This window comes from Pelophylax lessonae, assembly GCF_965119305.1.
Source record: "Pelophylax lessonae genome assembly, chromosome: 12".
Taxonomy (NCBI): domain Eukaryota; kingdom Metazoa; phylum Chordata; class Amphibia; order Anura; family Ranidae; genus Pelophylax; species Pelophylax lessonae.
In genome coordinates this window covers 102460187-102478319 of record NC_138779.1, presented here as the reverse complement: position 1 = coordinate 102478319, position 18133 = coordinate 102460187, and the positions used below count along the sequence as shown (strand labels likewise).

The following is an 18133-nucleotide window of genomic DNA, read 5'->3' as shown; positions in this document are numbered from 1 at the left end:
TCCCCCACCTCACTGCAACAGAGGTTACCCTTGCATTGTCATTGTGAAGAAGAGTAAGGATGAGTTTAGGTTTGTCAATCCTGTCCACTGCCACAGGCATTCCCTGCCCCACAGCTACATGTACACAAAAGGAATGCTTGTAACATCATTAAACTAATATGGCCACATAAAGATATGACGTCAATGAGAAAGCTGTAGAGATAGAAGAATTGCCTCCATTGTCATGGCAACAGAGGTGTATTGCCCCCTCATAATCATGATGGAGGGATCAACCCCATTGCCACGTGGATGGTGGGATCTATGCGGTTAATACTGCAAAGGTTAACCAGTGCTCCATTAAAATTAGAATTTGAAATATTCTTTCACCAATATATGAAAGTTATCATTATATATTAGTAAAATATATGAAATACTTATTGTCTGCTTTATATGCAGACACAGTGTTAACCTCTTCTTCAGTTCTGTTGAGGAATTTGCTCCTTAGTGTCCACCATTAGCTGCTAGACAACAGAAATATAAAGAAGAAAATAAATAAACTGTATATGTTTTGTTTTATTTATTACCCCCCAAGCACTTGCCCAGAAGAACTTTATATAGTAAATGTGGTCTGTCATGAGGCCCTCTGCAATTATGTTTTAGCAACAGGTTTGGAGCTTAAGGTGCAAGTAAACGTGTAATTGACCTAAAGTGGTTGTAAAATATGAACAAAGCATATTCTATATACTGTATACTTACCTCTATCCAAAATTATTTTTCTCTACTGCCTCATTCCTCTGTTATCTGAATGAGTCACTTCTGGCAGCTTTTCCAGACACCAAGAGATAAAAAGGTGATGGGGGAGGAGAGCGCTAGATCACAGCCTGTGGCTGATATCCGCAGTTCTGCAGGTTTTCCTGTACTGTGTTTGGGGTGTGTGTGTATCTCTTCCCTCCAATCAGGGCTTGCAGCACCCATCACTGAGATCTGCACTGTGATACGTCAGATCCCTGCCCCCTGCCAGGGCTGAGAAAAAAATCCTTTGATCTGTTTTTAGAATTATCTACAGAAGAACGGGCTGCAGATACAGTGCCTTGGGAAAGTATTCAGCCCCCTTAAACCTTTGCGACCTTTTGCCACATTTCAGGCTTCAAACATAAAGATAAAAAACTGTAATTTTTTGTGAAGAATCAACAACAAGCGGAACACAATCATGAAGCGGAACAAAATTAATTGGATATTTCAAACTTTATTAACAAATAAAAAAACTAAAAAAGTGGGCGTGCAAAACTTTTCAGCCCCTTTACTTTCAGTGCAGCAAAGTCTCTCCAGAAGTTCAGTGAGGATCTCTGAATGATCCAATGTTGACCTAAATGACTAATGATGATAAATATAATCCACCTGTGTGTAATAAAGTCTCCGTAAAAATGCACCTGTACTGTGATAGTCTCAGAGGTCAGTTTAAAGCGCAGAGAGCATCATAAAAAACAAGGAACACACCAGGCAGGTCTGAGATACTGTTGTGGAGAAGTTTAAAGCTGGATTTGGATACAAAAAGATTTCTCAAGCTTTAAACATCCCAAGGAGCACTGTGCAAGCGATAATATTGAAATGGAAGAATCAGACCACTGCAAAGCTACGAAGGCCTGACCGTCCCTCTAAACTTTCAGCTCATACAAGGAGAAGACTGATCAGAGATGCAGCCAAGAGGCCCATGATCACTCTGGATGAACTGCAGAGATCTACAGATGAGGTGGGAGACTCTGTCCATAGGACAACAATCAGTCATATACTGCACAAATCTGGCCTTTATGGAAGAGTGGCAAGAAGAAAGCCATTTCTTAAAGATATCCATAAAAAGTGTAGTTTATAGTTTGCCACAAGCCACCTGGGAGACACACCAAACATGTGGAAGAAGGTGCTCTGGTCAGATGAAACCAAAATCAAACTTTTTGGCAACAATGCAAAATGTTATGTTTGGCGTAAAAGCAACACAGCTCATCACCCTGAACACACCATCCCCACTGTCAAACATGGTGGTGGCAGCATCATGGTTTGGGCCTGCTTTTCTTCAGCAGGGACAGGGAAGATGGTTAAAATTGATGGGAAGATGGATGGAGCCAAATACAAAAGAAAACCTGATGGAGTCTGCAAAAGACCTGAGACTGGGACGGAGATGTGTCTTCCAACAAGACAATGATCCAAAACATAAAGCAAAATCTACAATGGAATGGTTCACAAATAAACATATCCAGGTGTTAGAATGGCCAAGTCAAAGTCCAGACCTGAATCCAATCGAGAATCTGTGGAAAGAACTGTAAACTGCTGTTCACAAACACTCTCCATCCAACCTCACTGAGCTCGAGCTGTTTTGCAAGGAGGAATGGGCAAAAATGTCAGTCTCTCGATGTGCAAAACTGATAGAGACATACCCCAAGCGACTTACAGCTGTAATCGCAGCAAAAGGTGGCGCTACAAAGTATTAACTTAAGGGGGCTGAATAATTTTGCACGCCCAATTTTTCCATTTTTTATTTGTTAACAAAGTTTGAAATATCCAATAAATTTCGTTCCACTTCATGATTGTATCCCACTTGTTGTTGATTCTTCACAAAAAATTACAGTTTTATATCTTTATGTTTGAATCCTGAAATGTGGCAAAAGGTCACAAAGTTCAAGGGGGCCGATTACTTTCGCAAGGCACTGTAAGCAGGTACATCTTCTGTAGGAGGATTTGTTTCATCTATGTTTATCACCTGGGGCTAGTCACTTCACTGAGTATATGTAAGGGTTTTTAACCACTTCCCCCGGATTCCCGTCATATGACTTCAGGGACTTGAAGTGGCGATATCTGAATGATGCCTGCCAGGGCCGCTGATAGGGGGGGACCACCAGTCCTCCTGTAGGGGGCCCAGGCACACAGGGGAACCCCAACAGCATGGGGAATCGGTGCCATCGGGCGGAGGGGCAGTTACAGAAGAAAGCCCTGTGTGGCTCTCTGCAGCAGATGAAAGTCAGTTTCTCCCCCTCCTGCCAGCTTTCAGCTGCTGCAGGGAGAGAAACAGGGCATCTTTCCTGTAATAAATCAGTTAAAAAAATTGTAAAAATGTTTAACATTTAAAAAAAAATGTAAAACACAATTTAAAAATGGCTAATTCACACAGGTTCTCTGTTATGTTTGTGTCCACTAATAATGATTTTAGTGTATTTTTTGTGAAAATATTGTCTTTAAATATTTGGGGGGGGGGGGGGGGGCACTAGACCTTCCCTGTAACTCTAAACTGGTAACCTGTAAAAAATGGTAAAACAAAGCCTATGGATATTTATAAGTACGGAAGTTTGGCGCCATCCCATGAGTGTGCGCAATTTTTAAGCATGACATGTTAGGTATCTATTCACTCGGTGTAGCCTCATCTTTCACACTATACAAAAAATCAGGCTAACTTAAGTGTTTCGGTCTTTTTTAATTAATGAAAGTGTTTTTTTTTCCAAAAATCGCACTTGAAAAATTGCTGCGCAAATACCATGTGACATAAAAAGTTGCATAAACCACCATTTTATTCCCTAGGGTCTCTGCTAAAAAAATCTATCTATCTATCTGTATATAGTATATAGTGAATACAGATATATTTTTTATATATATATATAATGTTTGGTTTAAGTAGTTTTTGCAACCAATAAACGTAAAAAAGATTTTTAAATGTAGGAGAGAAGTGTTAGGATTGGCCCTACTATTTCTGCTGATGTTTTCCTTTTTAACTCATGTATAATGTCTGCATGTTTTAGTTCTACTGTACATTGATACATGGATAAGTAGGAGGTAGTGTCACTGGTACAAACACAATAACAGAGGTTCTCAATCCAGGAAAATAGAGAAGGCCGCTAGTGGGCAGTGACGATCCCGTTCCCTCACCTCATACCCCGCCCCTCAGTGGCCATAATTTAATGTAAACTGCAAGGTGACAATCCAGAAATAACTTTTTTATTTTTTATATCCAGGAGGATTACTACATTACTCCAGATCGACTCTGGATCCCATTACGTTGGGTTGCTCCAGAACTTTTAGATGAAGTTCATGGAAACCTAGTTGTGGTGGACCAGAGCAAGGAAAGCAATGTCTGGTGAGTGTCTTCTTCATCACCTTTATCCTGTACTAGATTTGCTTTTTTTTGTGTTTCTCCAGAGGCAGCTGATTTGTTTTATTTTTATACAAGCAGTCTACACGGTTGTAATACATTATTTAAAACATGACACATCACACCGTGCATATTTATTATTTTCACTGGCCTAGAACTGTCGTGATTTCTGAAATAGCAGACAGTATAAAAAATAAGCTTGACTTGTTTTTTAACACGCAGATCTGCAGATTTCACATTTTAATGGATTAAATCTATCAGGAAAGTAAGACTTCCAGCCTTCGTATATATCATTTCAGTTTGTGCTTACTCACACCAGACACATTACGTATTTTGCAGACAAAATGCATACACAATAGAAAATATATTGTTTTTAATAGAACATGTTGCGTTTGGTGTAGATATAGCTTTATTCCTAAACAATATACAATTGACAACTGTAAGGGCTCTTTCACACGGCCGCTCCGCTGCTTAAGTCCGCTGCGGGACTTTTTTTTTTTTTTTTTCACGGAGCGGATGACATTTGTGTCATCCGCTCCGTGTGCCCGCATATCATCCCATCCGTTTGCGGATGATATACGGACATAATGTAAGTCTATGGCATTGCGGATGTCAGCGGATGACACCGCTGACATCCGATTTTCCTTCCTTTCCGTTTTTTACACGGATGGAAAAATGGGGTTCTGTTCCATTCGAAAAAACGGAACAGAACTGAAAGGAGGAAAATCGGATGTCAGCGGATGGTATTCCGCTGACATCCGCAATGCCATTCACTTACATTATGTCCGCAAATCATCCGCAAACGGATGGGATGATTTGCAGACACACGGAGCGGCAGTGTGAAAGGACCCTTAGTATTTAGAATTTAGACAGTTATATATAAATAATCAGGTTGATAAAAGACACATCCATTAAAAAAAAAAGACCCATCCATTAAGCTCACCAAAAAAGAAAAAAATAATAAAAAGGATTGAGCCACAATTTTACTGGCCCCTGACCACCAACCTGAACACAGGCCTTCCCCAGCTCAAGGCTGTACACATGCCACAGCTGCGCTTGGTGGCAAAAAAAAGGAAAAGCATGTGGCATTCGGTGGACATTACTGCTGACAAACGTGACCCATACAAGTCTATTGAGCCTTGTTGCAACCGCCGCATGCAGTGCATTGCGGCTTGGTGATGTGGCATTTACAGGGTTAAATCAGGTGGTGAGGAGGTGTTGCCTCTGAAAAGTAATCCACCACGGATTGCTTTTCAGATGGGCAGCAAGGGCTGTCGCACTTGTAAATAAAGTGAGGTCCAGTTTGGTCAAACAGAGAAAAATATCAAACCATCTCCGTCCTTCCTAAATACATGTTGGCTATTGGTTTTGATATTATTTTCCAGCAGTCTGAAGTCGTGGACTTTTAGGGTTTCTAGACCAATGCAGGATTATTTAAAACAGTTTTTTATTTTTAATGTAGATCACCTTTGGCTTATTTCTTAAAGTATATGTAAACTCTCACTTTGTAAACAACCCACTTTGTGATCACATTCCCACTGTTCAGGGAATGAAAGAGGGAGAGAAACAGCCACACACTGAACTTCCCAGTAAATGGCTGTGGGGGAGGTGGGGGGGGGGTGCTGACAGGACACGTCTGATCATTAGAGGAGAGCAGGCTGAATTCCCAGCACAGCTAGGGATCTGACCATGCTGTGCTCTCATACCTATGGTCAGTTTGTAAAAGGAAAACAGAGAGACTGGCAAGAACACCAGATGTTTCACACAGAGAAAGCATTACAAAGAGGACAGGATACTTTTCCATACAAGTACATGGTACAGCAGGCACATATCAGGAATATGAAATGTTGGGTTTACAAATTCTTTAAATAAACTATTGCTCTGCAAGATGGTTTAGGACAGGATACATTACAGGTAAGGCTTATACTATGTCAAAGAGACCCCATCGTCATCAGAAGGTTTAAAACATCAATGTAAAGGTTGATTATAAGTTTGATAACATTTTAAATATTTTTATCTTAGGCCCCTTTCACACATGCAGACCCTTCTTTTTATCAGTTCAGTCACTTTTTTTCAAAGAAAAAACATATGAAGTTTACATCAGATTGTAATCAGTTTTTCATTCATTTTTCATCCGATTTTATATCTGCCAGCTGGAGTCCTTAACCACTTAAAGTCCCGTAGTCATTCTTTCATGCAAAAACATACCATTTGTCCGTTTACATCCTGTTTTTCATCCGAACCGTTTCTTTACTGGAAGAAAAATAGGGCTTTGATCTGTTCCAAAAATGTTGACAGAAGCGGATGTAAATGAATGTAAATGGATGATCACCCATTTACATTTGTTTTCCCATTGAAATGCATTGATGTCCATTTTTCATCCGAGAACAGATGGATGAAAAACGGACAAACAGTCCGCATGTGTAAAAGGGGGCTAACTCTGATTGGGTGCTCTGAAATCAGGTGCATGCATTAGTTAATGACCTGATTTAAAGTTGCTAAGCACTGACACTGAAAGGCAGACCTGGTGATCTGTTATGGTCCTTAGTGCTCCATGACTCTTCGAAGGTCTCCATATATAGTACAGGAGTTAGTTGGTCAGATCTTGTTAAAGGAGCCATGATATTAGACCATGGGTAGAATTCAAATTTAAAAGAAGACTTCTTTAATATGATTGTTTGGATCCCACTAAGAAAACCAGAAATATGTCAAGAGCAGCTCAAGGAATACTCTTGTAACTATGTGACATTCAGGCCCTCTTCGCACTCTTGATGTATTGTGGTGCATTACCGTATGTTTGTTAATATTCAGTATTTTGAGCGGCAAAATGCACTACGGTATGTATGGTAATGCACAATTAATAGTGTGCCATTCTTTTGAAAAGAACCCCAACACACCTTGCCAGCTCACTTGATGCACATACATTTCATTGCCCCACATAGTTAAAACGCCAGTCTCAATCACAATATTACTGATTTAAATGAACAAATATACATGACTTAGGCTAGTATGGGTATCTTTTTCTCTTTTATTGTATGCTAATTCAGCAGAGCATTTACATGTAAACTATAGAGATACTAATTATAATGGAAACCATAAAGGCTTGGCTGCAGTGCCTATCCATATTGCTTCACTATATTGTCTGATGCTCTTTTAAAGGTCTCTAGGAGTTGCAGTATGGGAACTCTTTGAATTTGGAAGTCAGCCATATCGTCACCTGTCAGATGAGGAAGTGCTGACCTTTGTGATCAAGGAGCAGCAAATGAAACTGGCCAAGCCTCGACTTAAGCTACCCCATTCGGATTACTGGTAAAATCATCTCTAGACCAATGAACTGAAAACAATTCTTATTACAAATTGTGCTTAATTTAATTTGGATGTTTTGACTTCAATGAAAACTTTATAATACTGAACAAACTTGTAGAACCCTGTAAAATTCAAGTTTCTGTTAAAGTCAGAAAGAGTTTATGTATAACTGAAATGACATATTGCAGATTCCTAGCATATGGATTATATAGTATTCTTGCCCTTTGCTTTGTGGACAGGGATGGTATTGATTCAGTGTCTGTAGAAATGTTTCTGGTGTATCAATACAGTATTGATAGTGTCTCTATGGACATGTTTCTGGTGGTGTCAGTACATGACCAGTGTAGAACAGAGGTCCACAACCCTGGCTGAAAGCCTGACCCCAAACCACTTCACATTTTCTATCCTAATAAAGGAGACCACACAACGAGTGGAGTAAAAATTGGCCATAGCAGCCTTTTATTATCAATTTCAACTTAAATTAACATAAAGGAGAAAAAACATTCCTTAAAACAGAAACATATCAGTCACTAAGCCTGGTGGTCTTTGAGGCACCCCCAAAATGTTCCAATCATACACTGTGGGACCTTTATCCTGATAGGCCTCCAGCCACAACACATTGGCTCGGAGACAATACACTACCCGCAGCACAACCATTTTATAATTCCAGGTAAACTGACATTAACTGAAATGCACCAGAGGGACACATACCACCGATGGGTCCTGAACCATTCATGTATCCTAAATATTTTACCCCCACCAGCAAAGACCAATAAAAAGATGCCACAGCACGCCAAGGGTAAACCCTTACCCTTAAGTGCACTTCCACACCCTCAAGGGTCGCTGTATCCTGTCTTGCAACCCAAGGGACCACAAATCCATCCCCACGGCATTGAGGTGCACACCGTCACCTCAAAGGTACTGCCAGGTATCCACCTCCAAATCTAAGTGGCCAACAACCAACACCCCATTGCGACAAACAAATTTGCCCACCTCCATATTCACTTTTAGGTGGGCCTTATTAAGCCACTCCACCAAATTATATTTCCCGAATCAGTTCCCGCATGAATCTGACTTCCAAATCATTACCCCTACATGGAGTACCAGAATGTCTGGCTGCCTATCTAGTGAGAAGCGATGAACTTCCGGCACAGCCCTGCTCTACATCATACCCGGCACCCCTAACCACCGGACACAGGCCTCCTGTCTAGAGAAACCCAGTTGCCTACCATTAGGATGAACGTCCGCTTGCCTGGCACCCCAAAACACATAGGAGTGGCCCAATATCCAGACAAAGCATGGTTCAACACCTGAAATAAAGGAACAAGACACAGCGAAATAACACCAACTATTGCATAATCAAAAACAGTATAGACACCGACACACACCCACACACACACCCTTTACGCCAACAAAAGAAGAGGAGGAGCATACAGTAAAAACCTCTTAGAATCCCACCTGCCAATAGGCTTGACTGCTTCCTCACCTAGACTGCCCAAACCCCACTCAGTCATCACCACCTCCAATCAGATAAGCCCCCCTTTTCTCTTCTACCATACCTCTCCATAATTAACTCTTTCTTAACTTGTTTTTCACCTGGTCATGTCTGCCCTGCGCTATTTTTTTTTTTTTTTTTTTTATGCTCTGGGCCCTGCTGTTCTGATAATGTCTTTATTGACCTGTTTCTGGTAGTGTCAGGACAGTACTGATTGTGTCTCTATGGGCATGTTTCTGGTGTATCAGTACAGTACTAATATTGCCTCTATGGACACATTTCTGGTGTATCAATACAGTGCTGATAGTGTCTCTATGGACATGTTTCTGGCTGTGCTAGTACAGTACTGATAGTGTCTCTATGGACATGTTTCTGGCTGTGCTAGTACAGTACTGATAGTGTCTCTATGGACATGTTTCTGGTGGAGTCAGTACATAACTGATAGTGTCTCTATGGACATGTTTCTGGCGGTGTTAGTACAGTACCAATAGTGTCTCTATGGACATGTTTCCGGTGGTGTCAGTAGAGTATTGATTGTGTCTCTATGGACAGATATTTGGTGGTGCCAGTATGGTACTGATTGTGTCTCTATGGACAGGTATTTGGTGTCAGTATGGTACTGATTGTGTTTCTGCAGACTTGCTTTTGGTGATATCAGTATGGTACTGACTGTACCTCTATGGACATGTCTCTAGAGGTATCAGTAAAGAACTGATTTGTAGCAGAACAGTAAACATATTGTCGCTGTGAATATGTAATTGCGATCATTTAATCCTGATTCACATACTGTAAGTATTATCGTGATCTTGCTGTTGTTGCAATATTGTAAGTCTTGGTTTGTTAGTTCTGATTCTGTATGCAGTGTGAGTATTTGGAGATAAAGAGTGACAGAAAGTAGCTGACCTTGTGGAGGAAAAGATTAGAACCTGCCCATTACAGTGACAGGAAGGGGTGAAGGATGAAAAGACCTGGGTGAAAAACTGCAACCCCTCGTGGCTATTGTCTGTTGAGCTGTGGCCCAGTGCAAAATTCAGATCTGTATCAATGTACCATTTTTTTCAGGACTTGGTTATCTTATCTTAAGTACTGTAAAGATTTTTTGTGTTAATTATTTGCTGTCTGGTTTTTAGACATGTTTCATAGTTTGCATGTATCCCCTTGTCTCAGTCTGTAGCCCCCAACTGACGATATATTTTACTATTTTACCATTTTACTATAATAAAAGCTAACCAAGGTTTGCTAAAATGGACGAAGTGTCTCTAAATGTACCTTATTGTGACGTGTCCTATTTTGCAAGGATGTGTTGTAACTGGGCATGTCAGATTACTTCCACTGTCCCTAAGTCTATCCCTAGACAAAGCAAAGTTTAATTTCAACAGCCTTCTATCATTTTCCCAGTGTTATGCTCCTTAACAGGATTATCATGTTATAAAGAAATGAACCATTCACATCTCTTGCTATCCTGCATATTATGATTTATATTTTATATAACGGTAAAGCAGTCTCCCTATTTATTTATATATATCTGTTATATTTTAGGTATGAAGTGATGCAGTCCTGCTGGCTCTCTGTTGAACAAAGACCTACAGTAGAAGAACTTCATCTACAGCTCACATATTTGTTAAATGAATGCTCCAACCAGACAGAGGAGAGTTTTGAGTGGCGATGGAATGCACTTAAACCAAGTAAATCTTCGGTGGGGCCTTTGCGTCACTCAGATGAGATTTCTGCATTTCCACTACTAGATAACTTTAACGGTGGGGATGGATTTCATGCAGATATGGATGACATCTTGACTGTAACAGAAAGCAGCCGTGGACTTAACTTTGAATATATGTGGGAGAAAGCCAGACTGGGACGATGGAAGTCAAACTCACAATGCCAAGATTACCCACCAAGTAATGGGAGCTTGACTGTGCCTGCTAATCCATTTTATGACTCTAGCCACCAACATTCACGTCAGAGCTTGGAGACTCCGAGTGTGGTTCCAGTTATCAGTGCTCGTAGTCCATCAGTAAGCAGTGAATATTACATTCGCTTGGAGGAACATGCAGACAGAGGTAGTGGTGTGGACTGTACTGTCTGTGCACCTAGTCCAATCTATGAGAGAAAGTATGATATGCAGGATCAAAGAACACTTCATCAGCGATTGTCCCTTGGGAGCCCATCTTCCCCAATTGAACCACTCTTTTCTTCAGACTGGGACCCACTTGAAAGTGGTAGAACCAGTCCAGATGATCCTCCTGCTCATCTAATATTACATGAAGTTCCTAAACTTATAGATAGATGGACACCTAGTAACAATAATCCCTTTATAAATGTAGGTAGAGACTTGCCTCGTTATGTAAACCCTTTCCGTGGCCCAGTTGAGAGAGACTTGTCAAGACAGGTACAGGAGACCTCCCTAATGGAGTCATCTTTGCCTGATGTCTTTTCTTCTGATTCAATTCTGAATGTTTACAGAGACATTGAAGATCATAGAAGAAGCTGGGATTCAGATACTCTTGAAGAGAGGGGTGCTGGGGAAACCCTTGCTGGAGACCCAGAATCTCTAGCAGAGTTTTTGGATGATCGAGCTTCACCTTGGGATTGTGAGCCCTCACTAATGGAAGATCAGAGCACAGAAAGCAGCAGCAGTAGTACAGACAATAGCAGTCATCGCAACATGCCCTCTTGTCCTTTGTGTAGTAGAGGTGTGATGGGCAGTTTGCAGAGATGCTCCTGTGCTATGTTGCGTGGAGATGTGGTAATTGACTGGACCACACATGTTGCCATGCATCAGGACCATTATGGCTTAGATGATGATTCTTCTTTAAAAGTTGAACAAGGTTCTCTTTCTGAGTGTTCTATACCCGCTCGAGCTTTTGGTGATGGAGATCTCTATGCTGGACCCTTTGGAGACAGTCTTTGTGCTGCAGAACACCAAGAGTTTTATGATCCTTTAATGGGAGCAGCAGTAAAAAGCTATGATATTCAAGACTATCGTAACCGTAGTCAATTAAAGACTTATGAATCATTACAAAAGAGTATTACCAACCACCCTCCTTCCCCTTTCATAGGAATTTCCAACTCAATGGCCAATTGCAGTGTAATTGTCCCCATCGAAATCCCACCCCTTTCCACACTTGCAGAAAGCATAGAAGAAGAGGAGACAATTGAGATTGCTCCAGATGTGCTCAAAAGATTCCCAGTGAACCATAACGCGCTAAACTTAGTAAAGACATCACGGGACTCTAGGGCAACATTAGATTCTGTTGATTCCTTGGACATCCCTTCCAACACCAGCTCATCAGATGTATGTAGCCCATCTTCTCACTTTTCATCTCCTGGGCAAAAGTTTGGAGACAGTGGCTATGACACAGAAAACACATTTTCTCCAGAGTTCATCCTTAAAGATGTTACAGAGGAAAAGGAGGAAGACATGAGTCTTAAAGATTTGAAGTTACCCTTGACTCCTATATCAGAGTCAACTAGTGACTTGACTTTGACAGAAGATTTCTCTGAACCTCAAGCTACTCCTATGGAAGAAGAAGCCTCTCTTAGAACATTAAATCTTGCAACACCTCACCGAGATTCTGCTTACTTTTCTGATTATGACAATGAAACAGACAAACATGGCAGAGCAGTGTGTCAGAAGCTTGATGGCAGTGATACAAATGGAGTGTGTACAGAGGAAATATCTGTTGTTATATCAACAGCGGATGAAGATCCAACTCATGAAGTTAAAAGCACAGAGGAAGCCAGTCTACACAAAAAATCTGTTGAAGATGTTGAAGATACACTTGAAGAATGTTCCAAAGCAGAAAATAAAGAACAAAATAATCATAAGACAGACTTGCTACAAGGTCATTTTAAAGGAGATGGAGAAGAGATTTTGAACTGCAATGGTGGAACGAACACAGTACTAGAGGAAGATATAAGTCATATTTTCTCTGAAAAATCTTCTGTTGACTTACAGGAAACAATAAAAGACAATTTTCCCATTATAGATCAGAAAAACTCAAATGAAAACATGCTCAAAAAACAACCAGAAAGTGGCTTTGTAGTTCAGGTCTGCAAAGAACAGCTACTTGTCTCCCTGAGAGAAAATGTGACTAGGAATGTTCTTTCTACCTTTGAGTCAGGAACTGTAAATTCATGCGTTTTGAAAGACCAAGCAGTTTTAAAGTTGTGGTCTATGGAACCCAAAGCTAACCTGTCTACTCAAGAAAAAATAAAAAGCGAACTTTTGTGCAAAGAATCATGTGAACTCACTGAGTCTGGGGATAACAAGTGTTCATTAAGTGATCTCACTCTGGACATAAATTCCTCTGAAGAATCCTCTACAGTGATGCTAAATGAGGATCAAGATGAACGTGAAAACAATGAACCAGAAACCCACAAGGTAGAAGATGAATTAGTGGATGGAAAAGAAGATTGTAAACATGAATCCAGTGAAGAGCCTGCGTCTTTGTCATTAGAACAAACCCTTGACAACAGTGAGAAGAACCCAGGAGACAATCCTACTGGACAAGAAGATGGGCCAGTGCCAGAACAATCAAAACTCTTTCTAGATTTTGGATCAGTTACAAATCCTGGGAGTGAAGCTATAAAAGGTATGGCATTTATTTCTGAAGGGGAAACACCACAGGTTTTCTTACAGGTTTTATTTTTAAACTTATATCACGCAAATTGAACAGCGTGCCTAGGTGTTATTTGGCTGCATTCACAGAGATTGATCTTTAAATAGATCTTTTCTTTTTATTCCTGCATTCAGTAAAGTATTTTTATACTGCATACTACCATCTGTGCTCCATTGCTTTGTAACCTTTGTCTACAGATGTGCATGGCAGTTCTTTTTACATTGCTTTGGTTGGTTTTCTTCATGGCTGTCCTAGTTAATTGCATGTCTTGCCAACTAACATACTGGGGTTAAATAAAACAAAAGGCTTCATGTTAACTTTATATATTTGGTATTAAGAGCACTGGGATGGAGTTACTAACCACTTGCTGACCACCGCAAGTACATATACTGCGGCGGTCAGCCCCTCACAGGCAAAGTGACGTATGGGTACGTCACTAGCCTGTGAGGCTCTGGGGAGCGAGCGCGCGCCGCCGGAGGTGCACTCCCGCTCCCGCTCGGTCACGGACCCCCCGACGTGTGTGCCCGGCGGACCCGATGTCCCCTGGGCACTCGCGATCGTCCGTTAGAGCAGGAGAAAAGCAGGCGGCTGATGTAAACAAGCCGCCTGTCATTCTCCCCTGTGTAAGAACAGTGATCATACGGTTCTACAATGTAGGACCGTTGATCACTGTTCCTACACCTCAAGCCACAGCCAATCACAGTTAGAATCACGCCCCTATGGACACACACAACCCCTCCCTCTCAAAAAAAAAGTTAACCCCTTCACTGCCAGTGTCATTTTACAGTAACAGTGCATATGTATAGCACTGATTGCTGTAGTAATGTCACTGGTAACCCCCAAAAGTGTAAAAAATGTCAGTCAAGGGTCCGATCTGTCCACCGCAATGTCGCAGTCCCGCAAAAAAAATCACAGATTGCCGCCATTACACGTTAAAAAAAAAAACAACAAAAATGACAAAAATCTTTCCCTTAGTAAACGCAATAACTTTTGCGCAAACCAATCAAAATACGCTTTTTGTGATTTTTTTACCAAAAATATGTAGCATAAAACAAATTGGCCTAAAATGTTAAAAAATTTAGATTTTTACATTTTTTTTGGGGAATTTCATATAAAAAAATTGGAAAAATATGGTTATTTTTGCAAAATTGACGCTCTTTTTTTGTTTATAGCGCATGATCAAAAAATCGCACAGGTGATCAAATACCACCAAAAGAAAGCTCTGTTTGTGGGAAAAAAAGGACGTCAAATTCGCTTGGGTACAGCGTCGCGCGACCGCGCAATTGTCCGTTGAAGTCACGCAGTGCCGAATCGCAAAATAGGCCCTGGTCAGGAAGGGGGTAAAATCTTCCGGGGCTTAAGTGGTTAAAGGATATAGAGAACTATCACTTTGCAAGGGAACTTTCAATTAGCTCAGTGAATGTGGTGAACATTTTCTTTTGCAAAGTATACCCAATGTGCAAGAAAAAAAAAAAGAACAGGATTTTTGTTTGCATATGTCTGGACGAGTGAAGTCACTACAGGCAATCCTCAAGTTACAAACATCCGACCTACATACAACTCATACTTTCAAATGGAGGGAGACAACAGTAAATGAGAGGAAATCTACCCCTAGAAAGGGAAATGCCCTAGGATGGGAAAAAGGTGTCGCCACTGAAGGTTTATCACCAATCCTCATTTCCACAACAACCCAAACATTTCAAAATTCAATTGTCACAGGGACAGAAAGTGAGATGAGATCTTCTGAACAGGGACACAGACAGAAAAACCAATGTTACAGGGGTGTTAACCCTTCCCTATGTTATCCCAAAAAAACATAAAAATATTTTTTTTGGGCTGGAGTTACACCTAAAAATTGTACCTGTTCCAATTTATATACAAATTCAACTTAAGAACAAACCTACAGAACCTATCTTGTTTGTAACCAATGGACTGCCTGTACAGACTCACCATATTTACTAATCTAAGTGGAAATTCACTTTTCTAAGTGTCGGTTCACACTATGGCGATCCAACTTCGGGGGCTACCTGTGAAGTCGCGTGCACCGCGACTTCGGCGCGACTTGCATGGACTTCACATAATGGAAGTCAATGCAAGTCGCTCCGATGTCGCCCCCAAGTAGTACAGGAACTACTTTCTAAGTCGGAGCGACTTGAGTTGCTCCTATTAGAACGGTTCCCGTAGCATAGAATAGACCGCGACTGACATGCGGTAGTGTGAACCCGGGACTAAGTCTTTCTTTAATAAATCAATCCCACTAGGTGTGAAGCAAATAATTTTATTGGGTATGATGCTGAATATCCTAGATTGGGACATTATGACTTTAAAAATGTAATCTTTCCACCCATATCAGAGTGTAATCCTTAGCTGGTTCTGTAACTACTGTACAAAGGGACTTATCTAAATGCATATCGTGGCCATTTATCAACTGCCGTCCTCCTCACGTACCCCCTACCTTCACTCACACACCACTAAATAATCATTTTTAGGATTTCACACAGATGAACCAGTTCAGGTCCACCCTATAGCAGTTTTTTTACTGCTACAGGGCGGCACCTGTGTGCCAGATCACGTATATATACGTGATCTGACACTTCCAGGTAGGGGGCACTCATGCACACTGCTGGCGACTCGCTTTCACTGTGATTACACACAGCAGAAGCCGATTGGCAGGTGCATGGTACCCGATGTCTTCCAGCACCCACCGATCGTTAGGTAGAGAGGTAGAACAGCGATCTGCCTATGTAAACAAGGCAGATCATCGTTCTGACAGAGGGGAAGGGATAGAACTTGTGTCCCTGCAACTTGTGTCTCTTCCCCTAGTAAAAGCCCCTCACACAGTATAGTAAAACACTGGCTAGGCGCACAGTTAACCCTTTGATCGCCCCTGATGTTAACCCCTTTCCAGCCAGTGTCATTAGTACAGTGACAGAGCATATTTTTTAGCACTGATCACTGTATTGGTGTCACTGGTCGCCAAAAAGTGAAAAATGAAAAAATGCAGAGGTGATCAAATACCACCAAAAGAAAAAAAGGACATTGGGTACAGTGTTGCACGACCACACAATTGTCAGTTAAAGTAACGTTGTGCCGTATTGCAAAAAATGGCCTGATCATATAGGTGGGGTAAATCTTCCACAGGTCAAGGGGTTCAACATCTGCTGGTAATTACTGAGACAGCAATACTGGGGTTGATTTGCTAAAGGCAAATAGTTTGTTCACTTTGCAAAGGAAATTTTTCCCAGAACTTAGTGAAAATGTGGTGAAGCTCTGCTGACTTCAATTGTCAAATTGCTGTTTTTATAATTTTCCTTGCATGTGATTGGGTATGTGATTAGGGAAAACTCCCTTGCAAAGCCAACAGTCTGTTTGTCTTTAGTAAATCATCTCCAGTCATTCCAGTGTCTATGGAAAATGAAAGAAAAAAAGAAAACTTATCCCGTTAGGGGTACTTGAGACCTGGAGTTAAGAAGCACAGCTGTAGCCTTATCATAGAAAATGAGGGTCTTCTTGTGCTTTTAGACCTGTCCTTTCAAGAGAGAGAAGCAGACCAATCATGCAACCCTGGCATTCTCATGACTTCAATCAGATATTTACAAAGATAGGCTTCACAAACTTGGGGAGTAGAAAGGACTATATCTGGCCATGAGTAATACTGTATTTTGGCATCTGAATTTATGGAAATGTTTATCCTCACAGCTAAAGTTGCCAGGCTTTCCTTATCTCTTCCACCATTGAACCTTCAAGCATTCCAGAGCTCCTCTGGCCGAAAATCTTTGTGGGAAAACGAAGAAGAAAAAAGAGATTTACATTTCAATAAGGAAGAGGAGGATGAGGACGATGATGGGTTTGGACTTCCAGAGTCACAGAGAACAGGCTCCGAGTCTGAAGGAGAGTTGACTGGGATCCCAATTGTAGTATCGGAGACAGATGATGCGTATAATTTGCGTAGCCTGCTAAAATCCCCAAAATCAGCTGATGAAGTAGATGATGACTTTGATCGGAAGAGGAAGATGGTGTCCTTCTTTGATGATGTAACCGTTTATCTTTTTGACCAGGTAATAGATTTAAATAATCATGATTTCAAGGTCATTAAAACTGATCTAAACCCAAAAAATGTAACATATTGTAGCTTACCAGTCCTCAGATGTGATGGCTGCTTTAGTTTTCACTTTTTGTTCTAAATAGATAATCTGCAAGTACAGAAATTATCTATTGATCTTGCCAGAAAGGCTGTATGGCCTGGAGCTAAGTGAAACTAGGAGGAAGGGCCAGCATGATTGGGGTGTGCAGAAGAGGTGGAGTATTAGTGGGGTGATTTAGAATGATGCATTCAGCTTACCGGAATGGAGAGTTCCAGGCAGAGGATGTGTCCTGTAATGAGTAGAGAGGAGGGGGGATCATGTCGGAGCTCTTCACAGCATCAGACAGTTTTCTCCCACCCTGCCTCCCTTGTTTGTTTTGGTTTGGGGGAGCCTCCTACTTTCTCATGGTGCTGGGGTATTTGTAGTGGGTTTTTGGTTCTCATGTTTTTTAGCTTGTGTAAGGGGTTAGCTCGGTAGCGGGTGTGGGTGACCCCTTGGGTGGGTTCGTTACACA

The 18133-nt window shown here is 41.2% G+C and overlaps 1 protein-coding gene across 2 annotated transcripts in view; it reads left to right on the top strand.

Annotated features, from left to right (window-relative positions):
* LMTK3 (lemur tyrosine kinase 3) overlaps positions 1 to 18133 on the top strand; it is a 158877-nt gene that overhangs the window by 121239 nt on the left and 19505 nt on the right. For both annotated transcript variants that reach the window (XM_082274377.1, XM_082274376.1), the window contains exons 10-13: positions 3975 to 4096; positions 7271 to 7420; positions 10452 to 13507; positions 17234 to 17592. In XM_082274377.1, the coding sequence (XP_082130503.1) occupies positions 3975 to 4096; positions 7271 to 7420; positions 10452 to 13507; positions 17234 to 17592 (3687 nt within the window). The remainder of the gene's footprint in view (positions 1 to 3974; positions 4097 to 7270; positions 7421 to 10451; positions 13508 to 17233; positions 17593 to 18133) is intronic.